Below are 24,667 nucleotides of genomic sequence, written 5' to 3'. Positions count from 1 at the left end.
AAAAAAAAAAAAAAAAAAAAGAAAGAAAGAAAGAAAAGCAGGTGAGGGATAATGATGGCTTAGCCAGGGTGGCAATAGTGAGAGCAGCGATTGTATTCTAGGTTGGATCTGAGGTCTAATATAAACAAAGGAGTCAAGGAACATGAAGATTTTTGACTTGAATGACTGGAAGGCTGGAGCTGCCATTTCCTGAGGTGAGAAATATAGAAAGAATGGAGGTAGAAATTTAGACTTGTTCCTCTAAAGCTAAAGCTATCAGTGGTGCTATTCCATAGGTATTTGAGAGCTAGAAGACTACAGTTTAGGGAAGAGGTCAGGATGAGAAATGTAAATTATACTTAACAATATATAGATGGTATTTGAAGTGTTGAGACTAGATGAGAACATGTGGAGAGTGAACTTAGAGAACAGAAGAGATCCTAGGACAGGGCCCAGCTCATCCTGCAGTGCTGGAAGGTTGCATGATGAGGAGGATCCAGCAAAGGAGGTTGGGAGGTTGGGACAGTAGGGTGGAAAGAAAACCAACCGGAAGTGATGTCCAGAAGCCAAGTAAAGATGTTTTAAGGAGCACTGATTTTGGTACTGCTGATGAGATGAGAATTAAAACATGATCATTAGATTTTTTGACAACATGGAAGTCACTGGTGACCTTGAGGAGAGCTATAGGTACACACATATCCTCCTCCTATCTTCAAGGATGCAGAGAGAATATGTAAAACAGATGTGGGAGATATTAACAACTGATTAATCTGGATGAAAGTAATCTTGGGAAAACATTCATATTATCCTTGCATACTTTTGTGAATTTGAAATTATTTTAAAAAGAAGTTTTTGAAAGGAGAGAATAGTGAGGAAGGAAGCAAAGATGGAGAACATAGGCAACACTCCAAAAAGAGGAACAAAGAAATAGAGTAATTCAGGGAGGAAAGTATATGATTAAAGAAGATATTTAATTTAAAGATGGGAGATATTAGAGTATGTTGTATGCTGATGGGAACAACTGAGGAAACAGGGATAAAATTGTGATTGCAAAAAGAAAGGAATTGCTAGGTGTGTCTTTGATCTTTCAAATCAGAAAAGATTTCCTCTAAGCCCCCTCCCATCCCACACAAGATTTCATTCTAAGTCTACAACATTTTTTTTTTCTTGCAGTACTAGGGATTGAACCTAGGGGTGCTTTACCCCTGAGCTATATCTACAGCCCTTTTTATTTTTTATTTTGAGACAGGGTTCTGCTTAATTGTCCAGGCTGGCCTTGAACTTGGCAGTTCTCCTGCCTGGGTCTCCCAAGTAGCTGGTATTGTAGGCATGTACCATTGCACCTGGCCATTCTACAACATTTTAAGAATACCTGACTGTTCAGAGTATGAACATCCCTGAGAACAGAAGCATTCTTCTTTTATTGTATGTTTTCCAAAGACCTCGTAGCTATTTTACAAAACTTTGTTAGTTTAAAATATGGCTATAATGCATCCTTGTATTATATCTGCATCCCTCATATGATGTAAAGTTGTAAAATTTTCCCCTTTCCCTTCATTCCTGTCTCTATAGAGACGATCACTGTTGCAGTTTGGTGTGTTTTCCATATTTTAGAGTAGCTGTGTATACATACAGATAGCACAGTGTCTTTAAAAAAATCGTTCTATGCATAGTTTTTTCAACTTTCTTTGCTTCCTCTTCCAGTTGACATAACTTGGATGCCCTCTTAATCAACATAGAATTTATTTGTAATAGCTATATTATAGTACACTAAATGCTTGTAATGTCATTTATCTATATATTTTTCTCCCCCTGCCAGAGATAACTTCTCATATTTTCTCATACTATACTAACATTTTCACTTCTTTGTGTCTTGAAAGGCTTATTCCTTTAGCTATTGGTAGACTTCCCTTTCTTGTATGCAAATGAAATCTGCCTACCTGAAGATTTTTCTGCTGCTGCTAATTCTTTGATGTAATTTTTCTATTTCACTTTGAGTATGAGTCTAGGTTATAAAATTTTGAGAATACAGTTTCATTATCCATATACTTGCCTCTTATATTATACTTTGACTTGGGGGTTTTCTTGATATGTCCTTGAAGTAAGCATGATGCAAGAAAAAGTGAGTTAACTTTGGTAATGAATGACTTTAAAGGTATGCTTTTATAGGAGACTCTGATTCTATGGATCTTTTCATAGTTTTATTTCTTGGCCTTTGATGTGCTATCCATACATGCAATGGTAGAGGAAGACCTACTATTCATGTGTCATTAAGTAGCTTATGAAGAAAATCAAGAGAAAATCGTCCCTGAGTGGGTAAGAGTTGCCTCTCTGAATCTGGTCTGCATTGTCAGGAATAATTTCTGTGTTAAGTTGGAAATGAGAAAGGAAAACAGGGCATATAAATGAGTGAGGTTAAGGTTTGCTTACAGGAAGTGTTAATCATAAGGTTCTCTTATTGAAAGAATTCATAGGACTTTATAAATATTACTTCTTTAATCCCCATAGTATATCCAAAAAAGTGATTTATGAAAGGGCTAAAGTTGTGAATCCTCTGCTGAAAGATATTTCCTGAAAGACATTTCCTGAAAATTAGTTGATAGTCCTTTTTGCACTAATTCCTGGTGGAAAATCACAGGTTACAGAATGCACTGTCTTCTAGTAGCTATGATCCTTTCTGAAGATGATACAACTATGAGAGCAATGTAGAACTTGTACCCTATAATTCATGCCTCAAACAGAAACACTTAGAAGCATCCATAATTTCTGCACAGGCAGATATGTTTTTTTTTTAAATTGACAATGGTGATAAGTTTATGTCTAATATGTGGGCAAAAAGTGTGAGAGAGGCCAGGTGCAGTGGTGCACACCTGTAATCCCAGTGGCTGAGGAGGCTGAGGCAGGAGGATTATGAGTTCAATGCCAGCTCAGCAACTTAGCAAGACGCTAAGAAACTCAGTGAGACCCTGTCTCTATATAAAATACAAAAAACGACTGGGGATATGGCTCAGTGGTTGAGTGCCTCTGGGTTCAATCCCTGGTAACTTCCCTTGCCCCCACCCAGAAAAGTAAGAGAGCCAGAAATAGATGTGTATGAATGGGGATTAAGGTGAGATGAAGCCTACGGAGAAGCTGGCTGGGGACACAGGCAGAGCCAGATGGTGCAGGGCCGGCCTTCATGCCACGCTGCAGAGCTTCTGCAGGATCTTGTCCCCTGGCAGTTCTCTAGGCAAGCTGCCTTTGCCTCTCACCCCCCACCAGTGTCACCTAAGGACCTGGTAGACACTCGGTTCTTGGGCTCTACCTGAACCCCCAAAGCCAGTAACTCTGAAAGTGGAACCCAGAGAGTAGGATCCTTATTTTCACAAGTTCTACAAATATTTCTGATGTTCATCAAAGTTTGGGGATCACAGCTCTGATGACAGGAACCCTAGAAAGGGTTGTTTGTTGAAAAAGAGCTCGGCATGAGAGGAAGATCACCATTAAACAGGGACGAGAGGGGGGAGGGAAAGAGAGAGAGAAGGGAAATCGCATGGTAAAGGAAGGAGACCCTCATTGTTATACAAAATTACATATAAGAGGAAGTGAGGGGAAAGGGGAAAAAACAAGAGAGAGAGAAATGAATTACAGTAGAGGGGGTAGAGAGAGAAGATGGGAGGGGAGGAGAGGGGAGGGGAGAGGGGGATAGTAGAGGATAGGAAAGGCAACAGAATACAACAGACACTAGCATGGCAGTATGTAAAAACATGGATGTGGAACGGATGTGAATCTGCAATATATATACGGGGTAAAAATGGGAGTTCATAATCTGCTTGAATCAAATGTATGAAATGTGATATGTCAAGAGCTTTGTAATGTTTTGAACAACTAATAATAAAAAAATAAATTAAATAAATAAAAAAGAAAAAGAGCTCGGATATTATATAGTTCACTCCTTGAAGGTAGATACTTCGATAATTTTTTAGAATTTTCACAGAACCGTGCAAGTATCACCACAACCTAATTTTAGACATTTTCATCATCCTCAAAAGAAAGCTCATGTCCCTGGCAATCACTCACATTCCTTTCTCATTTAACCCTGAGGCCTGGAAAACACTAATCTTTCTGGCACCATAGATTGGCCTATTCTAAACATTTAATACAAATGGAATCATAAAATATGTGGTCTTCTGCGTCTAGCTTCTTTCGCACAGCATAATTTAAAAAATGCATCCCTGATATATCAGAACTTCCTTTCTTTTTTAAATTAATTTTTAAAAATTTATATATGACAGCAGAATGCAATACAATTCTTATTATACATATAGACCACAATTTTTCATATCTCTGGTTGTATATAAAGTATGTTCACACCAGTTTGTGTCTTCATACATATACTTTGGATAATAAAATCCATCACATTCCACCATCATTTTTAACCCCATGCCCCTCCCTTCCCCTCCCACCCTTCTGCCCTATCTAGACAGAACTTCCTTTCTAAGGCCAAATTATATCCCATTGAATGAATATACTCCATTTTATTTATCCATTTGTCCATTGATGTATATTAGGGTTGTTTCCACTTTGGGGCTATTATAAATAGTGCTGTCTTGAACATTCATGTGCCAGTTTTTGTATGAACATATGTTTTCATTTCTTGTGGGTATATAATCTGGAAGGGTTTTAAGGACAGAGCAACCTGGTCAGCTGAGTGTTGGACTCTATTACAGCTTGGGAATATACTTTCTTCTCGTTTTTCTTTCTCTACACCATTTGCATGCTCAGTGCATTAACTCAGCAATGATTCCTTGTTTGACAGAGGTATGGGGAAGAGGAGGTGGACTGTGTAGTTAAAAATATCTACCTCCCTCAGATTCTCAGGGTCTTCTGAAGTATCATTTCCTGCTTCCTCACTTTTGAAGATCTCTGGAATGGATGGATGTGAGCTGAAGAAAGACATAGATTAAAAAAACTATTGCAACAACTTAGTTCACAAGCAATGTGAGTCTAAACCTGATCAAGTTTAAAAGAATAAGTGTGATGTTTCTGAACCATTGGTTTTAGTGATTCATAGTCTTCTTCCAACAATCTCCAGCCATATTGCAAAGGCAAGCTGATACATTGAATAGCCTTCTCTTCCTCTTAGTGTGAAATATTATTTTTCAGCATTGCTTTTTCTCCTGAAGAGAGAAAATTTACAGAACACCACTCCCTGAAGAGCCATCTTTGGAGCCACTTGCCTGTAAAACCCAAAACTGCTCTGAACACTGCTGATGGCCTCCTCATTTTAATGTCAGAGTGTGCACTCCTTGGCACTCAAAATATTTTGGAGCCAAATTATTTTTTCAATAATTTAATGCAGAACACTCTTGTTATGGTTTGATCTGCTAAAAGTAGGAGGGACAACAGTATCCATTTCCATAAATTTAGTGGCAACTAAATGCAATTTAGTGGTAACAATTCAAAATTATTCTTTTTATAGTTCTGGAGCTCCGAAATCCAAAATGAATCTTAGTGGGCCAACATTAACATGTTAGCTCTGGGAAAGAATATACTTCCTTGTCTTTTTCAGTTTCTAGAGACACATGGCTTGTATCTCATCATGCATGTTTCCTTCTTCCATCTTTAAAGTCATTATTATATCTTTTTGATTTCTCTCTGCTTTTATCACATGGCTACCTTCTTTGCTGTCAAATTTCTTCTTCTTCTCTCTGATCTGATGTACCCAGATAATCCAGGATAATCTCCATGTGTCAAGATCTTTAAAGAAATCATGTCTGAAAATGACCCTATTTTTATTTAAGATTATATTCACAGGTCCCAGGACTAGGACCCAGCTATATTTGGAGGCCATTATTCAGCCTACTCCACTATTAAATCAGTATGAAGGAGGCTTTGCCCTTTCCACTGCTTCTGGGTCCATTCTTGTCTGGCATATGGGGGAAAAAAGAGCAGTTTCAAAAGCATACAACATTTCATGGAATTCTTTCATTCAGCAAATTCAGGCACAAGGATTGAATATTGCACTGAGGCCCCATTTCCTTCTGCTGAGACCTTGGCTGTGCCTGTCCTGGTCAGCATTTCCTGCTGTCTTTGCACCTTGCAGCACTGCTTTAGTGGCATGTGCCATCAGCAGAATGCTTCTTAAATGAGCCACAGTGGTTTTCTAACTTGTAAAGATCCCCTTACCTGTTTTATTCAACTAGCTCAGAGGCCAATATGACAGGAGCTATTAATAAATTGGCTTGGACTCAGTTCTACAGTCTAAGTCCAAAGAACCTTCTTCAGTTGATCCACATAATGAATGATCGGCTGGCACTTTTCCACACATTCCTATTATCTCTTTTTCACATTGATCCCTGCAAAGTTATCATGAAATTTGCCTTGAATTAACCTGAGCAGCACCTTGACATCTATGGGGTATGCAAGGCTAATTAAGACAAGAGTTTAGGGTGCCTGGTCTCCAGGTAACTTCTACTAAAAAGAAGGTTAGCCTCTGCTTCCACTGACTCAGCACGACATGCTGTCCAAAATAGGCACCTTAGATAAAAAGGCAGAAAGATAAAATGCATTGCCTCTACTTTGGGAGTTCATGATAAGTAGAAAAGAGATGATGTGAACATCCAAGCATCTTAGGAGATGCATGCTACAAGAGAGGTTTAGGTTGATATGAGGGCATTCATCTGGACTGGGGTGAGGGCAGATCAGGGAAACCTTCTTAGAATAGTTGCAAGGTCTGGGACTCACCTACAGATTGAGTGAGGGTGTTGGGGGAGCACAGAGGTCAGGACACAAAATCATTAGCATGAGAGACTGAGAGGTAAAGGAAAGCAAACATGGCTCAGTAAGATTATTGTAGTTGACAGATTTGGTTCTGAGATGTTTAGTATGTGGGAAGCTCTAGAAAGTACATAGAAGTCAGGCATGGAGTTTGGAGACAAAAATGGAATTGGGGACTAAAGGATTAGAGATTAGCCTTCTGAGATCACCACTAAAATCATAGATGTGGACAAGATTGTTAAGGATATTAAAGTAAAAGTGAAGGACTATGGCAGACTTTGTGAGGACACAAGGAGTACCAAGAGAGAAGTGTGGAGGTCATCAAACCCAACTAAGAGCATGGGCTACTAGAAATACAGGGAGAACTGGGAGACTTGTGCTATGCAGATGGCCAGCAAAGGGAGCATTCCAGATGTCCTTGTCCCTAGCACAGTCAACTGCCACTCAACCAACCCTGTCTCTTTGTATTTATCATTGGCAGTACAAGTGTATTCAAATGCTATGTAAGATGTTCATAAAATTTGGCAGATTTTATAGACAGCTATTTAGACAAGAGGGCAAGATGTGTTAACGTATGCAGCTGAGACCAGCTGGTAAAGCCCTCAAAACCACGGCACTCTTTGCACTGTGACCTATCAATGCATTTAATTTTCGGATTTAAACTAAGAATAATTATTATTGGAACACTGGACTAAGTTTTGGCAATCAGATAGAAAATCAACAGTGAACACAGGTTCATGAAACAAACAGCCCAGTTACTGGGCTTGATTTTGCTGAGATTGTTTGCAAATGTTCATCTGTTACTTGTTCACTCATTTTATCACCTGCTAGTAATTATAAATAGAAAAATGGAAATAGAGACTAAAAGTTTAAGAAAAATGATGTGGAAAACTTGACTCACAAAAGTGAGAATAATTTGGATGTAACTTACATGAGCTGAGTGGGACCTAATTTGGATATTTATATTTTTTACTCTCTTGGTATCAGTGGCCTGTAAATATTTACAATAACCTATTTCTTCCTAGATAAGCCTGCTATCTCAGGTGGTCTGTTTTCATTAAAGCAAGTTTCAGATAGAATTCTACTCTAAGTTTAACTCCTTATTAGCAAATGGGCCCCCACACAACACACTGAAAGGTTCCAATTCCATGTCTTCTTCAGCATTTTTATAAGCACTACATAAATAATCACTCTGAGGAAAATGCAACCCTATTCCCAGGTCCAGATCAAGTTAGATCAGGTGAAGAGTTTCTTCATTATGGAATGAATGTATGAAGCACCTGTACTGAAGGGAGTTTTGAAATTGTGGTGCTCTACCAAAAGTATATGGCCTATGGGTTCACCTGACTCTTGGGCCCCATTCATGCAGGGGCAAGTGACCTGCACATTTCTAGCCACCACCTATCTTGAACACCCCATATTTCACCAAAGATGAATTGCTTTTTTATGTCTCTGGAACAATAGATAGCAATATTTGAAGTATGCTTCTTGGAAGTATGGACTACTGATTATGGTACAGTCATGCTTTGCTTAAGGACAGGCAAATGTTCTGAGAAATGCGTCACCAGGCAATTTCATCATTGCACAAATATCACAGAGTATAGTTACATAAACCTAGATGGTACAGGTCAGTTACTTGATATGGCTTCTTGATGCAATCAAGCAATGTAGTAAACATGAGATGTATGAGGCTCCTCCTTGTGCATATGTTTTACAGTAAGGATGTTACGCACACACACGTAGGAGTATGTTCTAACAATGATAAAAAGTATAGTATAGTAAGTACACAAATTAGCACCTAGTCATTTATTATCATTATTGAGTTATGTACTGTACAGAATTGTATTGCTATACTTTTAGATGACTGGCAGCACAGTAGGTGTGTTTTGGGCAGCATCACCACAAATGTGTACAAAATGCATTGTGCTGTGACATTATTGGAATATGATGATGGCAATAAGTAATGGGAGCTTTTCAGCTCCATTATAATTTTATGAGACTACTGTTGTATACATGGTCTGTTGAACAAAATGACAATATGCAGCACATGACTATATTTTAAGTTTAAACTCAGCACTCCTGGAGTGCAAATGACATTAACCTGCACATATACATATTAATCTTGTCTAAGAGAAGTATATTAAATTACAGGCAACACAACAGTGATCTTACTTTTTTTTGCATGAATGGGACAAAAGCCATTGTGGTAGGCTGAATAATGGCTCCCAAATATCTATGTCCTCGTTCCTGGAATTTGTGTATATCACCATACATTGCAGAAGGAATTCTGGGGTGGGGAGATTATCCTGGATTATATGGGTGGGCCCTAATAATTACAATTAAGAAGAAAGCAGAGGAAAATAGACTACAGAAGAGGTGAGGTGGTGGTGGGAACAGACGGGGTACAGGAAGATGGAGAGAAGTGGAAGACTGTGGACAGGTACTAGAAGATGGAAAAAAAAAATCAAGGAAACAGATTATTTCTTCAGAGTCACTAGGGGAACCTGGCCCTGTCAACACCTTGACTTTAGCTCAGTGGAACTGGTTTCAGACTTCTGACTTGTGGAACTATAAGAGAATAGATTGGTGGTGTTATCAACCACTAAATTTCTGGTAATTCATTATGGTAGCCGTAGAAAATGGATACAGCATTATCTTGGTCCAGCTCATGGAAGTTTCCATGGGAGCTGTTTAGAAAACCCTTGTTATGAGGCTGACTGTTTTCCCAGTTTCAACAGAGGCTCTGAAGAAAGAAATACAAATCACCAGGGTTTTAAACTGTTTCTACGAACAGACTCAATATCAGTGTTTCAATCTGTAAAGAGTAAATGCTTTTCTGGTCTCTCACCAGACACAATGGAGCTAGATCACCATTTGAATGACAATAAAATATATCAAAGCCATGTTTTTGTTCTGTTAAGCCCATTGGGACTGTATTTTGGCCAGGTACCACATGCATCAGAGCTGCAGTCCAGCAAATGCTCCTCTGATAACGTGTAACTCACTCATTCAGTCTACTCCCAGCCAAATGGGCTGCTGTATCGAACAAGCATTAGCCTGTCGTAGTGCCCATTAGAGAATGTTAATGTATGAAAATGGGACATTAAGTGAGAAGAGTTTAATTCCTCAAAGGAAAAGGATTTAAACAAACTAGAAGCTATTGATTATCAGGTTAGAGAAGGGGAAACTGCCCAGCTTCTACTATACTCTGTTCCAAAAGGAAAAATCAGTGGACCTTTTGTTTTGTTTTGGAGGGACTGTCAGCTTGCAGTTTAGAGAGAGAGAGAATTACTGTTGAAAACATTGTTATGAAATCAGATATAATCCAGGGTGCTACGGAAGAATTGCAAAAGCCTAGCTTTTCTCGTTTATATGTTTGTTCCCAGGATTATTACAAAAATTAAATAGGAACATAAACTCAGTCCTCTGCACATAGGGATACAATAAATGTTTCTAGTTGCAACAGGAGATGATTATGATCAGAATTTCTGGGATAAGGAGATAATGCCAAAGTTTGGTTGTTCTAGGAGTCTGTGGATAAGTGCTTCTGATCGACCTGCATGATTTTATGTACTAGAAAGGCCACAGAGAAAGTCCATTTTTCTTCTCAAGTGAACTGGCTATTACTAAAAAGGAGAAAGCAATCCCTTTCAATACAAAGTAGTTCCTGGATTCCACATTAAACACCAGATGACTGTTCAGACAGGTCACTGTTCTTTCTTTCTAACTCTTCCATGTCCCCACTAGGTCAACCAGCATCTTAGTTCAACATTGATTGCGCTATTCTAGCTGCAGAAGGCTTTCACTCCCCATCTTCAAAATGTATAACTCCTTTTTTTTCCTTATTAGCAATACAGTCAGCACCATCAGAAAGGAGGAAAGGCAAACTAGAGAAGAAGCTGAGGAAAGAATTGTAATTTTTAAAAAGTTTGGTACATGTGAGGGCCACTACAAAGTAATGGGGATAGGTTTGGGCTTTCAATAGGTTATATGATTGCATCTTAGCAAAGAATATTCCTTACAAATGCAAAATGCCCCCCCCCCCAGTGCTTCTACAGCTAGCCCTCTCAGCCTAGAGTGCCCTGGTTAACCTGTAGCTGTTTAGCTAGAAGTGCTGTTTGTTTTCAATATATAACCAGGTCGTGGCAGTTTCTCAGACAGGACTGCAGCCCTTGACAGGAGGAACTTGAATTCCATTTGAACCGGAAATACTGGACTTTGGACATTTTTTATAATTACTGATTTTAACCTTTTTTCTTTGAGCAAGTTATAGAAAATGATAAGAAAACAGCTCAACAGTAAAACTGAAAGTCATAAAGTTTGTTGATAAAAGTGTTGTCACTACATTGAGCCTGGGTTTTGGTTAAAATTCCAGTTGAGTCTGTTTTCTCTCTCCTTCCACATTTCAGTCCAAGACAACAGGCCTGTGTTGAAATCTTAGAATAACTTGTTTCTTATCTTACTTAATAATGGGCACCTTCATACCCTTTGGTAAAAATGAAGTATGTATCTCTTTAGATATAAGTATTGCTGTGTTATAAATATCTCTATTATCATCTTCGGGATGACAGAGGAAACTCGGGAGATGTGACTCAAACAGGAAGGGAAAATGGCTGTTGAAGGCTCCCTTCTTGCCTTGCAGCCTAAGTATCTACTTTCTGTTAGCATTGCCCTTACGCCTAGGCAGGCAAAGGTCGGTCTGGTGGTGGTGGATAACCAGTGCTGGGCTTATGAACTGGCCGTGTTCAGGCAGGACAATGCCATCTCTGGTTCAAGTGGTTGAACTGAAGTCCATCTTCAGTTCAATCCTGGGGAAATACAAAGGTTCTTGGTGATGATAGAAGCCTCCTGTATATAAAGAGCTGGAGTCACCTCAGGAAATCCACACCAGGGCTTTGTTTTAGGTCCCTTGGTATTCTTTTGGCCTGTGGGTACCCAAAACTTTGGGTAGACAAAACACTTGTATACTTATATTTTTTAGCTGCTGCCGGGATGATAGCCGATGCCTGTGTGCAGTCATTTAATGCATTCATTTACCTTTACACTCATTCACTTTATATGCTGTTTTAACCTTAAATGTTATTTGAAGTAATTCACACTTACAGAAAAGTTATATAGTACGAAGAATTCCCGTATCCCCTTTACCAGATTCCATAAAAGTTAACATCACCACATTTGCTTTATCAAAGTATGTGTGTGTACCAACATTCATATTCTTTTTCTCTAACTTTTGAGAGTAAGTTCCAGCTACAGTGTCGTTTTTACCCTAACTGCAGTCCTTTTGCTACAAACACATTCTCTTACATAACACAGTAGGGTGATAAATAGCAATTATTATTGATATAATACTATCAAATCTAGAGGCATTATTTACATTTTCCCAAGTATTTCATTGATTCTTTTTACCTTAAAAAATTATTATTTAGTAAAAAATGATTTAGTTAAAGTAACTTTCACCCTCTTTTAAGTGTGTGGTTCTATGAGTTCCAGCAAATCTATAGAGGCCTCTAACGGTCTTGGCTGAGCCTGACTTTATGAACCTCCCCAAGCAGTGGAGCTGCTCTATAGGTCGGTGCCAGGATTCATTCCCACAGATTGACTCTGTTTCCGGCCCCCAGTGGGCATGGGTCATCCGCTGTGCCCTCAAGATAACAATGTTTGCTGCCTTTCCCTAGAGTTTTAGGACTTTTGTTTCACAGGGAGTGTCGTACCCTGCCCTGGGTGGTATAGTCTGAACATAAAATCCATGTTGAAATGCTACCAGGCACTCTGGGGCCTTGGGGAGGTAATTAAGAGATTTGCCTTGCCCCTTCCACCATGTGAGGACACTGCAAAAAGCACCATCTATGAACCAGGAAACAGGCCCTCACAAGACAATGAATCCTTTAATGCCTTGATCTGGGGTTTCTCAGCCCCAGAACTATAAGAATTAGATTGCTGTTGTTTATAAGCAACCTATTTCCATGGTATATTGTCAGCACAGACAGGCCAAGACACTGGAGATTCCTACTTCCCTCTGCCTGCACCAGAAGAGAGTTTCTTCAGACTCTTACTTGCCCTAGGTTTCTTATGAGCACTGGTAAGGTCCCCAAAGAAGAAGAGCCTGTGATGGGTGCCATTTCCCCTTGTGCCTCCAGCTCTCCTCCTCTCCTGGTAGCCTGTATTGGCCTTTAGCAATTTATTAAAAATTTTAGTCAAATCCTCCTTACCAATCCTGGGCTCTCCCCCAGGTATTGAGTGGTCAGGTTCTGCCTCTCTGTGGACGATTCGTGCTTCCTTATATGTGGAGTTGGCAGATTTCCCTGAAACCACAGCTCTATGACAGATTCAAAAAAAGCTGTGACTCCACAGGTTGTAAGTCATTGTAAGAACAAGGGAAGGATTGACTTTTTACTTTTCTATATTCTGAGCAGAAGCCAGACGTCCCCTTTACATTCTTTGATTATCTATGAATTTTATTTTTTTAATTACTGCATCTTATAGAACATTTAGAAAAAAACACTATTGTTTCCTGACATCAGTAATAAAAAAAAATCATTGAAGCATTCAGGTAGTTGTGCATTACACTTAAAAACTTCTTTCCTGGAGATTAAGCAATCATCTGAAAACAAAACTATCACATTGTTAACAGGACAGATTTAAGAGTCAACAAAGTGGTACAGTGATTAAGAAGCTAGGTTTAAAGTTTGCACTTAATCATACCTTCTGAAAGGTTGTTTCCTGCAGTTGCTTTGACTCGCGCTAAAAACATTGTTTTTCTTTTTCCTGAGACTTATAAAGGGAAAAAAACAAATCTGATTGTATAGTGTCCACCTCTGCCAAGCTAAGATATGGACTTACGTGGTAAGAGGCTTTTAGCCTGGTAATCTACTCTGAAAGTTATAGGAAGCCTTCAAGTATTTTGAAGGGAAACTGGTAATTTAAAGTGGGGGAAAATGCCTTCACTATAAGGAAATCCAGGTGCCTGGAATGACTATAGTTCTAGCAATTATATAGAAAATGTTTATGTGTGAAGTATCCCAAAATAAATTCCTGAACATAGAAGGATCCAAACATGATAACTGGCTCTCTGAGGTTTTCCCCTCAGGGTGTGGTGAGGAAGCCACAATAGCTTTTAACTTTGTTAGGAAATTGTGTCATTTCTTAAAAGCAGCTAGTTAGTCACCAACTTTTATTGGACGTCTTTTGTATTAGCTGTTGTGGAGATCTGAGATGTTGTCAAAGAATAATTATTCTGAATAATTGTTGAAAGGTGGACTCCCTTTGTCTAAATATAGATGTCCCAGTGATAAGTCACCACTGCAGCTGGGTCCCACAGTGATTCGCTCTCTGGCTGTCCTTTGGGGTTGGGACAGAGCCAACCATTCGTTTCTTTTTAGTGTTCTCCCGTGAACTTTTAATTTCCTCATACCTGGTCAGAAACCCTCCTGGATCTCTGATCTCAATTCTCCCAGTTCTGATCCCAGTGTCTGAGACTCCCTGACAAGCCAAAGCTACCTTCCACACATAGCTCATTCATCTCATAAAAATCTGAGAAAACAAACCTCCACCAAAGTGTTTTTAACTGGAACATCTTCCTTAAGAGAATACTTCCTTCTCATATTTTTTTTTTTTCCTTTACATTTACTTAGAGCAGAGCACAGTAGAATTCTAGGCATGCAACTCCTCAGGGTGTTTCAGGCCACTTTAAGCTCTGGCCTTCCAGTCTGTATGTAGACAGACCTTCTGCCTCCTCCTCCAGATGAGGCTGTAGATTCATTCCTGCTGAAGCATGGCTTTCAGTGTGTGTAGTGAGGGTGATCTGTTTCCTGTACATTCCTGCCTCTTTGTCTTCCTGATACCTACCTGTGGGAGGAGTGCCTTCTCTGAAAAAGAGAACAGATTTTTCTCCCTTTCCTTGAATCTTCAGCTTCACATCCAAGTGTTGACTTAATATTTAGGGTATATGTAACCGATATCAGTCCCTATCCAGGTTCAGGACCTCTTAAAACCTCCAGATTCCCTGGTGAGAAAAGAGGATTCTCTCTTGACTCTAAATTGAATAGAGACCAATAATCTTTACCTGTCCACTTCAACCAACTAAGCAATTAATAAAGAAAGCACTCCTTCTTCAAGCATGAGTCTCCTTAGCTGAGCCCAGGATTTGTACAATACTGCATAAACTTTCCTGGTGGGTCCGCTATATTATAGCACTGGGCTTGGCTCAAGGGATACCAAGGTGCAATGCCATTCAGGGAATAAGTTCTGAGAAGTCTGACTATGGTAGGAAACTTGTTTTAAGTCCTCTTGTGTTGAATTGAGGAGGCAAGAGTGTAGCACCACACTTGCAATCCATTTAGAAACACAACATGTCAGAGGATTAAAAAAAACCTTGGAGTCTAGTTGTGAAAATCTGCTGTTAGATGTTAGGGCTGGGCTCATGAAGAACTGAGTATTTCAGTTCAACTTCAGAAAGTATTTACTTGTGTTCATTTTATTTTGTACTATTCTGTATATTTGTTTTGATGTAAAGGTTTCCTCCTAGGGAAGTGTACAATTGTGCAAAGGTATGTAAAAATATTCATTGAAGCACTATTTTTAATATAGAAATATTAGAAATTAATGTTCATCCATAGGATAATGGATAAATTATAGTCCTGTTATTTAATGGGATACTATACAGCAGAGAAAGTCAACAAAGTCCAAATATTCTGAGTTATCCCGGACAATTAATAGAAACATTCTTTCTTACATCCTGTATAGGGAGAACAAGGACCTCAAGGTTTTCCAGGGCCAAAGGGCACCAGGGGCCAAGGCCTCCCAGGTCAGAAGGTAAGTATTTCAGGATATTAGAGAAATGCTGTGGCTTAAGCTCTCAATAGCTTAACTTTGACTTTAAATGAGCTCTCACGTATGCATCACACTTCTTCCTAACACTCTCAGACACCCATGTGGAATTGAAACCTTGTGCATAGCCCTTTCTACTTATAAATGTGCTCATTTTACAAAATCTTGCCTTCATTCTTAAAAGCCAGCCAATGAAGGGATAAATCCTTACAACACACATACAGGAGACAACAGATAACTCAGGAATCTGGACAATTGTGCAATAGCCTTCCCTGAAGTTGTGGAGTTGATCACATGGCCACTTCATATCTCTGGTTCATTATAAATTGGATAACTATGGCTGAGGGAGTGTAAACAAATTGCTCTCAATTTTTTTTTCATATTATATATTTGTATCAACAAGAGCTCCAGGTCTTGAAGAGATACCAGTTGCAAATAAACCAAGTTGCAGAGTTTTTGCTATTTGACTTTAATGCTTATACTTTAAACTTGTCTTTTTTTATCATATTTTTAAAGGGTGAGCATGGAGAACAGGGTGATGTGGGAAAGAAAGGTGAAAAGGGGGAACTTGGAGACCCAGGATCTCCTGGAAAACAGGCAAGATGCGATTTAAAAAGTTGTGATTTTATACTCATGACTGGTTCCAACTATATTGACTGTTAACTCTTCTTGCACTATGTAGGGATTACAAGGACCAAAAGGAGATGCAGGACTTACAGTGAGTATCTGCTCTAGTGGGTAATTGAGGGTTTTGTGCTTGCAAAATTATTGCATTCATGTTTTAGCTTTAGAATTATGAATTCTTTGGATGCAGGATTCTAGTTGGTATTTAAATGATGGTTACTGCTACCAGCCCAGTGTTGAATTAGATGCATGAGGTAATTGCATTGGACCGTGGAGGAGAAATTACACCAGGCAGCCTTGGCTAACTTGTGGTGGAGGTGTGACCAGTCCCCTCACACCCCCTGGTAGAAATGCTCACACTGCTATTATTGGCAACAAGGAAGTGAGCTGTTTACAAGAAACTGAATGTCCAAATGATTTCTTATTTTATCTGATCCTTCTCATTTCAGAATGGGGGCTCTTTTTCCTGAACTGGTTTCTTTAAGAAGTGTTCCAAGGAAAACAGCAACACAAAATCAGGATTATGCTTATGTATTGATTTACCTTTCAACAAATATTTGTTAAGCAGCCACATTTTCCTGCTCGTTTCCACACACCATTAAAAACAGAAAAAAAAATCAAACCTGACTCTTTAGACACACATGGATGGGAAGGTTCTAGAGTTTCTGTAGTAAATCCTAATTCTTCCTTTCTGATTCATTCTTGTCTGATCGGAAGATACTGCATCTCCTGGAGTAGAAGAGGAAAAGGGACCTTTTCTTCTTGTTGATTTTTCTCTAGGTCATGGTCTGGAGATGCTGATGTTCTGTGCCAGGAAAATCCAAGTGTGAGGGTGTGGGAGTTCAGGTGCTGACAACAAGAGCAGAGAGGCACACATGGAACCTCTTTTCCTCCGACCCCAAAGATGCCTACAGTGGATGAAGCAGCTATATAGACAATAATTTCCTCCCCACAAAACAAGCAGCAGGGGAAAGTGTACATAAATGACCAGTGGGACTTTACTATTTTATCCCAGCATGAGGAATTGGACTTCATCCATGTATTCTTCATCCATTTATTTGCTCATTTATTTCTTTCTTTCACCAGTATTTTAGGGGAGTGTAGTGAGTCAGGCTCTGAGATAGAGAGGTACTAGGGAAATAGTAGAGAATAAGAGTCTGTCTCCCTGTCCTCAAAGAGCTGACAGCCCCGTGGGAACAAAGACATAAAGGTTGTTTATCCACAGTGTGATAAATGCCATGACAGAAATAGTTAGGAGAGTCCAGAGCGCACGGTGATGTGTGATATTGATACCACTGTTTACGGGTGACGATGAGTTCTGTTTCCCAGAGGTGAAGATTAAGCACCAGAGAAATGCCGAGGTAAGCGTAGAAAGCAAGTTTTATTTAAAGAATAAAACAGACTTCTCCCAGGAAGAAGGGGGCCATAGCTGGTGGGAGTGTCCTGTCCCTTTTATACATCTTAGATTTTCTTGTTCTCCTGCCCTCTTCCTCCTTATCTTGCTCCTTCATTTCGCCATCTTGCCTAAGTGATTGGAGGCCAGGAGATGCCCATGGGATGGCCAAAAAAGCAGCCCAGGCAGTATCAATTAACAACTCGTAGGAGGAACCTTGGGGCAGGTCACCTTAGCAACAGTTTGGAGCAGGAGCAGGAGGAAGGGCTTTGAAAGGAGGATGGGGAAAGGGCAGCATTTGATTTTCTTACTGACCGGCCCCCACCTTCCCCATCAGACCCAATTATTTATTATTTACATTGATTATTTTTTTGCCCTCCGGCCTCAAAATGTTTGGAGCAATAGATAAAGGCTCCAAACTTTATCTGTTGAGTGCAGGGTTTTAAACCATAAAGCAATGATCTTAGTAATGGAGACGACATCATTTTATTGACATTGGTTTTCAAGATTTTAGAACAAGAGGCTAGCAGGATGGGAAGAGTGAAGGGAAAGAGAATGTACATTGTTAAAATCTAACAGGTGACAGGCACTGAGCTAGGCTCCTTAACATCAGTATCAGCTTTTCTCAGCCACCTAGGTGCTCAAGCTTTGGAGAGCTGTACTCCTTCTTCTGGTGAGCATTCCTTGGGGCCAAAGGGCATGGCCACTCTATGCATAACCACCACCTCCACCATTTGCCATAGTCTAAATACACCTGACCCTATTCTTTCTACCACACACCCTGTGCTACAAATTTAGTGAAGTACTACCATAATGCAATGTGATTTGTGTGACTGCCACTCCTTCTGCCTGGAATGTTCCTCCTCTCTCCACCCACCCCACCCCAAAGGACTCATAGTTTGGAAAGTCAACAACATTGGCCTACATGCCTTGGCCCACCTTGGTCATGTATTTTCAGAGGATCTGGGTTAAGTTTGGGAGTAAGGACTAGATTCACTGCATGAATGCTGGCCAAGGCCTAATGCAGTGTAGGGTTGGTGAGGATAAGGATGTTAAAAAAAAAAAAATAAGGCAGGCTGATTGGCAAGGCCTTCTCAGGTCTAATACTCCATATTTAATGTACATGACAGCTCCATGTGGAAGGTCGTATTGTCTTTACTTCTGATGAAGACATACTAAGTCAGACAGAAAGATTGAGCAATATACCCAAAGTCACCTAGTGAGCAAGTAAGCAGGGCTTTTTAACTAGAGTTGGCCTGTCCCTGCCAAATCCAGGCTGCTCCCCCAGGAAAGCTCCCCTTGGAAGGCCTCTCTCATTTCCCTACCCTCATTCTCTTCCTGAACAAATGTATCCCCCAAATAGCTATCAATTACAGATTCCTTCCAGACTAACAAATGCTTTTAAGAGGAAAATACTATTGATGGAGTGAAATATTTAGATAATTCTCAGCAAGTTATGTAAAAAGATTCTGTTATTCCACCTGTCCCTTCAATGTTGGCATTTCCCAGTGACAACCCTCAGTCTTCTCTTCTCCATCTTCAATCTCTTATAGAGGGACAGCCACGAAAGGCAGGGGGATGTACAGTTCGAAAAGGCTAATTGAACAGCACAGTAAAATTATAGGATAAATTAAAAATTATTATTTTTTAAAATTATAACGTAGAGTATGTTTGTCAAATGGGGGTGGTTGGTCACATTGGTAAAAGCATGGCTGAGAGGCCCTCTTCCAGGCAATCTAACTGTGGTCCCTGTTTGAACAACTAAATGAACACTAGCATTTCTTTAATCTGTCTCCAGCGGGGACTGCACCAGAACTTACATCCTACTGCTACTGGGCTTCTCTAGTTGGATGTCCTGGAGGTCCACCAAATAATTAGCCAGGCCCAATCATCTTCACAATCCCACCATGCCCCTATTCCACTCCTCCCTACCTTAGAGCAAGGCTCCACCATGTTTGCCTTCTCTTTGACCCCTTCTTCCCCTCATCCCTTCTTTCAGTTACTCTCCAGTTCCCTTCATGCTCCATCTGGAATGTTCTTCCAGGCCTGTCTTCCCCACCCATCACTATCACCACTGCCTTCTGGTATCATTTTCTTTGCCTGAACTATTTAGGAACTTCAAACCCCTCCACCAGTTGCTGTGATCTTCTTTCTTAAACAGGAGTGAGACCAGAGCTCTTCTGCTCTTAGGGATCACCTGTATTCAATGTGCAGCTCAAGTTGACACCTTCAACATAACACCAAGGCTCCCTGACTGCTACATTTCTGTTCTTCCTACCACACACCTGGAGTCACCAGCTTACTCAAGTACTATAATGCAGTGTTCTTTGTGTGAGTGCCCTTCCGTCTGCCTGGGATGTACCTCCGGTCTCCATCCACCCCAAATCAGTCAGAGCCTGCCTCTCTGGACCACTGCCCCAACCCCAGCAGACCTCGTGGTTCTCTGGCTCTCTGAGCACTTATATAAGTCTTTGCCTATTTGTTTACTTCCTACTAGACTGTGACCTCTTTCATAGAATAAATTTGATGCCTTTGTTGTTGGCACCAAATAGCCAAAGTAGTTATTCAGTGACTTTAGTGAAAGAATAAACTGTTCCAGTCACTTAATAGAAAAGGGAAAGGTTGATATGTATACAGCCAATTAAAGTATTTTAAACCTACTCATGCCATAAAAACATGTTGAAAAGAATTAAAATCCAGCCTTAATATATACAGTGCCCTTATAGGCCAACAAAGGACCAACTTTATAATTAAAGAAAATGGGACAAAATACAGACTGTGTGTTCAAGAATATAACTTGGAAACATGCATATGAAATAAAATTTGACTTCACTAGCAATTCAATAAATCAATTTAAAACAATGAAATGTTTTGGTCTATGAAATTGCAGTGATTAGAAAATAATAACAACTAGCATTGTATGTCTAAAATAAAATAGGTTTTCTTATATAACTCTACCATTTACCCACTAGGTCAGCCATCATCTTAGTTCAACACCAACTGCTTTATTCTAGCTGCAGAAGGCTTTCACTCCCCATATTCAAAATGTGTAACTCCTTTTGTTCCTTCTATATTGCTATTGGAGATGTCAGTTACTGTAACTTCTCTGAAGGATACCTTAGCAGCATTCATCAGAGAGCTATATATCCAAAAATGATCACATTTTTTACTTTAGAGATGAAGTTTTTTAGAACATTTAACAATATGGGAAATTAATTATGATATAAGGTCAAGTGCAAAACTATAATCATAAAATTTAGTATAGAGTTATTTTCTCTACATTAAAAAGTTAAACATGAAAATATAAATTTATGTTTCCCCTTTCTAGTTATACTTAATATAAATTCATACATGTTCCTTTCCATATACATTCTAATTACAGATTTATTAAATGTCTCTCTGAACATGGAAAAGTATAGCAAAGTTCTGAGAAAACATGGTTGACCTCTTCATTTTATGTAATTTTGTAATGTAACTCAGCATGGTATTAGAGGGTCTTCTTACATAGTTACTTGGAATGATTGTTTTTTGCTCAGTTTACGATTTAAAAACTTAGATTTAAATGACTGAATAGTTCCCATCTCATTGCTGTTAATCCATGTTACCAGATATGTCACCTTTATCCCAATTCTGTCATTATAGATTAATTCCTTAAAATTTTGTTCCTGAATCTGTTAAATTTTATCTTCTTGGATTAGGTCCAATGGCTCCTTCCTATTGAAATCTAAGCTTCTGTTAATCATCCTTTTCAGCTTCATGTCTTTGGCAAATGTGGTCTCCTGCCTTCTGTAGTCTCATCTCAGTCACTTTAAACCTGCCACACAGGGCAGGACATCACAAATTGACTTCTGGTACCCATGTGATCTCAGGCCCTTCTGTGGAGCTGACGTACTGCAGGATGAAGGAAGGAGCATTCAGAAACACAGGGACATTTCCTAGAAGAGCCAAAGTGAGAGTAGTAGGAAGCTGAGGAGGGGACTTTCAAAACTGAGGATTGGTACAGAAGAAACAGGAGAGACTTCAGCCTGGAATGAATTCTTTTAGACCCTGAAGCATGCCTTGGTTGCTCATTACACTAAGCAACTAAGTGGTTTAAGTCACATTACTGAACGCGCACGTCTGCACCTCGCTATTGTGTAGGTAGTGCTTAGTGGGGACAGACCTCGGGCTAAGAGCTGTATGTGTATTTACCTCATTCCATCTGCACCACAGCCCTGCAATCTAGACACTGTTAGGTCACCTAATAGCCAAGGTTACAAGCTGATAAATGCTGAAATTGCAATTGAACTTCAGAACTCTGAGCGATTAAGTTTCACAACTGAACCTCATTTCAGTTATGATCTATTATATCCAACTTTTAAACCTCTGTGCTATTTCATTTTCTGCAATGGAAGGATTACATCAAATGGCTCACTGCTGATTATAGTAAGACAACTTTTAAGACTCTGGGAAAAAAAATACTATAGTCATACATTTAATGCTAATACATTTTCCTTTTTCTCCCCAGAGAGAAGAAATTATTGAGCTCATTATTAAAATATGTGGTAAGATTTAACTATCAAAGAAAAAAGTCCATCCATTTAAGGTACCATCCTCACTATGGTCTGTGTTGGTGTGGTAAGGAGTTCCCTTGGAGGATGTGTATTATATGGCTAGTGAGGGGTGTACAAAGTCAGAGAGAAACTGAGAGGAAGCAATGAGCGAGGCTGTGGGAACCCTGACTGAGCAAAGGAAGTTGTCTTTGCTGTGGTTAGGGAGCCTGAGGTTCCTGACTTAGTGTGTGTGGGTAGCCTGGTCTTTTGTAAGCTCAGTGCTCATGTCTGTGACATTTACCTGAACTAGGGAAGGGAAAAACAAACAAACAGGAAATATGACTACAAAAACTAACTGGTACACAAGTCCAGTCTAGCTGGTGGCTTAATGTCTGTGTTTTTCCTGAAGTCAAGAAGTCTGAGTTGAGTTTTGAACATGATTTCTAGGGCTATCCTGAATCTCAAAGGCAGAAGGACATTCAGTCGTTCATTTTGCTTCACAGTGATATCTAAATGAATCTATGATGGACCACTTTAGACTTAAAATAGTTGTCAGAAAGAGGAAGTAAAGAAAAGAGATCAGCCAAAGGCAAATAATAATAATAACAATAATAATGAAATAAAGATGAGAGAGACTCCTGTGCTTAAAGTGGTCGAAGGCAGGGACATCACTGTCTTGGCATACAGGGAATCCCAGAACGGGATTGTCCCCTAAAAGGCATCTGGACCTAAGAGCCAGCCTGAAACTCTATGATGACAGACCAATATGGACATGGGTTCTGGGTACTAAAAGCCCTGTGAAAATAACACCAGTTTCCTGATGACTTTCTATGGTTGGTTGGTGAGCAACAGGAGGAGATATATATATATATAAAAGAAGAAAACTTTGATAATTTTTTATCCTCTGGGGACTCTTAGAATTGCTTTGAATGATTGTTTACTGACTTAAACAAAAGCTGTTTATTGACCAGTGCTCTCTGGAATCCTTCCTCCCAAACAGTTTCACAGCTTGGATGGACTAACAGTCTCTTTGATAACGTGGAAGCCACAACAGTTCTCATTGTGGGTGATTAGACATAAATAGAGTAGTTGTGGGCAGCTACTCTTGTGTATAGTTTATGACCTCAATCCTTCCCCCACACAATTAAAAATTCTCATCCCAATACTTCCTCCATGCCAGAGAGCAAATCTCCAGTTTCATGTAAGGGTTGAAGCTTTCAGCTGTAGATTAAGAACAGATGTTGAAATGATGAAGAACAGATTTTGGACAGTAGTTACCTCTTAGAGGAAGAGTAATAAAATTGGGAAGGCACACACTGGGCATGCTAGCTTTTATTTATTTATTTATTTTTTAATTTTTTATTGTTGGCTGTTCAAAACATTACATAGTTCTTGATATATCATATTTCACACTTTGATTCAAGTGGGTTATGAGCTCCCATTTTTACCCCATATACAGATTGCAGAATTACATCAGTTACACATCCATTGATTTACATATTGCCATACTAGTGTCTGTTGTGTTCTGCTGCCTTTCCTTTTAAAAAATATATTTTAATTTAAGAAATGAACACATAGGTGTTTATTATTTGTTATGGAATCTGAGTCAAGTATAGAAGCCTGGAGGGAGACAGATGTCAGCTGTTCCCAGTCACAGGAAAGTAAAATAATAGTTCAGGTCCCAAGTTAATTCTTTCCTCTCTTCTCCTAATGTGGTGCTAATCAGTGATGGTTTGGTTTCATTCCTGCAGTTTTTTTTTTTTTTGGTCTCAACATTTGTCTTGTAGGTTGTGGTCGCAAATGCAAAGACACTCCCCTGGAGTTGGTGTTTGTGATTGACAGTTCAGAAAGTGTGGGGCTAAACAACTTCCGGATCATCCAAAATTTTGTGAAGTCTCTGGCTGACCGCGTTGCTGTGGATCTCGCCACAGCCCGCATAGGCATAATCAACTATAGTCATAAGGTGGAAATAGTGGCTGATTTGAGGCAGTTCTCCAACAAGGATGATTTCAAGTTGGCTGTAGACAACATGCAGTATCTGGGGGAAGGTACCTATACGGCCACTGCCCTGCAGGCTGCCAATGACATGTTCAAGAGTGCCAGGCCAGGCATCAAGAAGGTGGCCTTGGTCATCACGGATGGACAGACAGACTCCCGAGATAAAAAGAATCTGACAGAAGTGGTGAAAGAAGCCAAAGACACTGGTGTGGAGATATTTGTGATTGGGGTGGTGAAGAAAAGTGACCCCAATTTTGACATGTTCCTTAAAGAAATGAATCTAATTGCTACTGATCCACAGCATGTATATCACTTTGATGACTTCTTGACCCTGCTAGGTAAGGCTGGGTGCCCCAGGAGAAAGGAATTTGCGTTATTCTTTCAAATATCATGTCACTAGATTTTTACCGAAAATGAAAATCAGGAGATTAATGAAGCTTATGCCAACATTAAATTGTAACTCATAAACTATCAATGTTCAAAAAAAATTTTAGTATCCTCCAGTTTGGGGGGTAGAATACCATGTCTTTATTCATGCGTAGTAAGGGCTGAGTTG

At 39.5% G+C, this 24,667-nt stretch overlaps 1 protein-coding gene across 6 annotated transcripts in view; it reads left to right on the top strand.

Moving 5' to 3' along the window:
- The window catches only part of Col28a1 (collagen type XXVIII alpha 1 chain), a 156,988-nt gene that overhangs the window by 114,657 nt on the left and 17,664 nt on the right, over positions 1–24,667 (top strand). For all 6 annotated transcript variants that reach the window (XM_048785979.1, XM_015488243.2, XM_048785982.1 and 3 more), the window contains 5 exons: positions 15,481–15,549; positions 16,081–16,161; positions 16,247–16,282; positions 22,089–22,125; positions 23,901–24,449. In XM_048785979.1, the coding sequence (XP_048641936.1) occupies positions 15,481–15,549; positions 16,081–16,161; positions 16,247–16,282; positions 22,089–22,125; positions 23,901–24,449 (772 nt within the window). The remainder of the gene's footprint in view (positions 1–15,480; positions 15,550–16,080; positions 16,162–16,246; positions 16,283–22,088; positions 22,126–23,900; positions 24,450–24,667) is intronic.

Source organism: Marmota marmota, unplaced genomic scaffold (genome assembly GCF_001458135.2).
Source record: "Marmota marmota marmota unplaced genomic scaffold, marMar, whole genome shotgun sequence".
NCBI lineage: Eukaryota > Metazoa > Chordata > Mammalia > Rodentia > Sciuridae > Marmota > Marmota marmota.
This window is presented reverse-complemented; position numbering and strand designations above follow the sequence as displayed.